Source organism: Nicotiana tomentosiformis, chromosome 3 (genome assembly GCF_000390325.3).
Source record: "Nicotiana tomentosiformis chromosome 3, ASM39032v3, whole genome shotgun sequence".
Lineage (NCBI taxonomy): Eukaryota > Viridiplantae > Streptophyta > Magnoliopsida > Solanales > Solanaceae > Nicotiana > Nicotiana tomentosiformis.
The window spans coordinates 141,045,579-141,048,924 of NC_090814.1; the positions used below are offsets into that span (position 1 = coordinate 141,045,579).

General features: G+C 35.3%; 1 protein-coding gene across 1 annotated transcript; it reads right to left on the bottom strand.

Moving 5' to 3' along the window:
* Positions 1-455: 455 nt before the first annotated feature.
* On the bottom strand, positions 456-1,508 carry LOC104108816 (non-specific lipid transfer protein GPI-anchored 10). The gene is made up of 3 exons (XM_009617942.3): positions 1,145-1,508; positions 977-1,051; positions 456-856 (listed from the first exon to the last, which is right to left on the bottom strand). The coding sequence occupies exons 1-3, from the start codon at positions 1,506-1,508 to the stop codon at positions 708-710; spliced, it is 588 nt and encodes a 195-aa protein (XP_009616237.1). The 3' UTR covers positions 456-707.
* Between the last annotated feature and the right edge of the window lie 1,838 nt (positions 1,509-3,346).

Genomic DNA, 3,346 nt, shown 5'->3' on the forward strand with positions numbered 1-3,346 from the left:
GTTTTCATGCTGAAAAGAATACAAATGACTGAATGATTTCGAAATATGCATATTGCTTTTAGTTTGATAAGTGATTTTTTTACAGCTGGAGCCCGTGAGTCTAGTTCTCACCCAACTCTATGCTTAGCTATTCATTTTTTCTGTAGGAGATTGATGAAGGAAAGGCATAGATTTTGCTACAGCAAAAGGATTTGAATATTTGGCTTCACTAATGAAAGGTTAAGAGGAAAATTTCCTGTTCTTTGATGTGATAAATCATAAATAGAAGCTGAACTTTTCTAGGCTACTTCGAGGGAATATGTCACCAATACTTCTAGAATATTTGTCCATAGATGTTATTGGGCAGTCATTGGTATAGACATAACGATATGCTAGTATTAAACTGGCATATGAGCATAAAGATCTGCTATAAAATCGGCATATGATTCTGGAAATAAGGTGAGGGGAATAACTAGTTTAAAAATGAGTGGACAAACTAATCTGTAATAGAACAACATTTCTGTTACAATAAGTGTACCTAAAGCACATACTTGCTACATATCATGTCTACTGTATGCAAAATTCTCAGTCCTACTTCATCATTTTTCCTAAGTTGTAGTACTTCTTGTTGAGATTATAGCGTCTTAAATCTGAAGATTTCTTTGTTGGAACAGTAAACTACATGCATTTGTCTGAGCTAAACTTTTAGTCAAATAATACAGAAACGGTTAGAGCCAGAGTAATGCACCCCAAGAAGTAAGCACTGTGATCATCAAACTCTCCTTCGCATTGAAGTTTACAGCAAAAGCAGAGCTATTGTGAAAGCCAAATCCCAAAATGCTGGTTGTCTTAGGTGCTACTGTCTGCATCGGCGAAGCTGAAATTCAAGACAAGAAAGGCAAAAACATTAGACAGATGTATAGAAACATCGATTATTAAAACTGTGGAGAATGTAGATTTCTACATGCTAGTTTTACAGTCTATAAAAACTTCATACCAGCAACAGTTGAATTGTTTTTTGTCCCAAAGGAAACTTGAGGTGTTGGTGCATTAGGAGCCAATCCTTCAGAAACTGACAGTATGAAAAATGGGACGAATTAATAATGCATTGTAACTTTAAAGAAGGGATAATTTTTCCCTAACATTGATCTCTATTGTTATATACCTGAACAGGTAGATCTGTCAACATGCATGTTACAAAGAAGTGGCAACTGAAGAGCTAATGTGGTGTTGATAGGAAGAGAGCTGAGGCTTGTTTGATTGAGCAACAGGCAAAGACAACCTGGTTGCTGGTTATAGAGTTGCCTGAGGTTACTGCAACACTGATCTACCGGTGATGGCGACGCGCCTTGCACGAATGGTCCACATGGAACCAATTGTAACAGGAGTGGCCCACACGACGACACGGTGGGGCCTGTAGGTAAGTTGCCAAAAGTTTGTGAAAAGGTGGTACGTACAAGAACAAAAAGAAGTGAAAAAATAAGAACAGTAGTAGTAGGATAAGCAGGTAGGAAATTGGAAAAAGCCATATTGTTGTTAACTCTTTAGTATTCTTTTTTCTTTAATGAAGAAATTAGGATAAGGAACTGAACTTGGTTTTTTTACTGTATGGACTCTTATATGTAGAAAGTGAAGTGAATAAATTTAGTGTGAGCCGCAGCATGCATTGAGTGTGGAACTATCATACATTTCACACACATCTTATTCTTCATCTCTTCCCAGTCAAAGAACCGATTGTTATGATAAAGATGCTCCACGCTTTTATCATTAAAAAAAATGAGTCATTATTTTACTTATTATTATCTTAATTGAGAAAAAAAAGACAGCTTGAAGATGAAGGACAATATTCACACAAATTGTTCATTGTTGTAAAGGTACAAAGAGGATAAAGACTACTCTCTTTTAACATCAAATTGAGAAACCATCATTAAGCGTCTGTTAGTGGCATCTATATATCTTTAGTACACACTGTCTTCTCATAATTAGGCGCAATTGGGGTCAGTCATTATTGAAAAAGAGTGGGCGATACATAGCACCTCAGGATAACAGAACAAGTATTGATTATTACAATAAAGATAATCAAATTCCCTCCTAATTAACGTCATGTATAACCTTGGTTCTATCTGTAAAGCAAGGAACTACTTTTTTTTTGGAACTAAAGATTTGAGTTGAGTTTCAATTAATTGACCATTAGAAGTAAACAGGTTCAAAGAAAATGATGTAGAATGGGTTAGTTTTCAATTTTCACCGGCAAAACTATCCTAGTTAGTTTTATGTTCCCAATCCAGCCTCTAGAGCAAGTAAATTTTACCGCAAGGTGCTGATGTGTAAATTTTTTTTATATAAACAAGTACATCGCATAAAAATATACGAGGAACTGTTAAATATTTTTATTTTTTAAAAAAAAAAATTAAAAAGCCAGCTCTCTGCCTGTTATTTAAGGGTTTAAATGAGTTTCTTTCAAGGGCAAATTACAATAAAAGAAAGAAGCCTTTGCAGAAAGTATTGTATTGGTACTTCTGCCGTATCTTTGTTGTATGATTCATCGATTCGGATAAAGCTGTTATTCCAATAAGAAGATCAAATAGATGGAAAATTCGCAAGTTGTATTCAGTTGTAGTGAGAGCATGCAAGTCTTTGAGTTGGGAAGTTGCAAAAGAGATACCTTTTAAAAAAGCTATGAAACTGTATGACTTGTCTCTTTAAATAAATGCCTTTACTATGCATACATTTGCGTCTGCTTAAACACATGGTTTTCTACTTGTAAAAGGCTGGTATTAACTTGTTTAAGGTAATCATCTTGCTATCCGTCGGTAAAAACACCTTCGCCCACGACCGTTAGGTACTAGATTCGAATCACGCTGGGAAAGTATGAAAACACTATAGATTCTCCTAATTTGTGAGGGATTTAGAAGAAGAAAAAAAGAGAGAAAAGGAGGTTACCCTCGGTTCACGCGCAAATCAACAAAGTAAATGATGTTGAAGGGAAGTCGATTCACAATGGTGAAATTATGATGGTTGAACCTTTTATAAACCAGCATTTATATTTTGTTCCCGTTAAAAAGTATTTTGGGAAATAATCTCTTGCCAGTATTTTAAAGCACACCGGTTAGAATGTTTCTAAGACTCAAAGAATTCTGAAGCACCAAAAATTCAGACGAGCAGAAATCCGTCAGGATTTGTGGTAGAATGATGACGATCACCAAAATTACTGCCAAGTAAAATCGTGCCCATCGTATTTTATACTTTTGACATAGGGTTTTTCCCCCAAAACTTCTGTTAGCGGGGTCAAAAAATCAATAGCGGCACAGAAATATCATATATGTCACTAGCCAATTTTCGAATGTTAGAATCCAACCATTTGAAA

Excerpts from the sequence above, each read along its gene's own strand:
- LOC104108816 (XM_009617942.3), bottom strand. The coding sequence starts at position 1,508 with ATGGCTTTTTCCAATTTCCTACCTGCTTATCCTACTACTACTGTTCTT. Across the intron at positions 1,052-1,144 it reads TGACAGATCTACCTGTTCAG|TTTCTGAAGGATTGGCTCCT; the intron begins GTATATAACAAT and ends TCATACTGTCAG. Across the intron at positions 857-976 it reads AAACAATTCAACTGTTGCTG|CTTCGCCGATGCAGACAGTA; the intron begins GTATGAAGTTTT and ends CTTGAATTTCAG.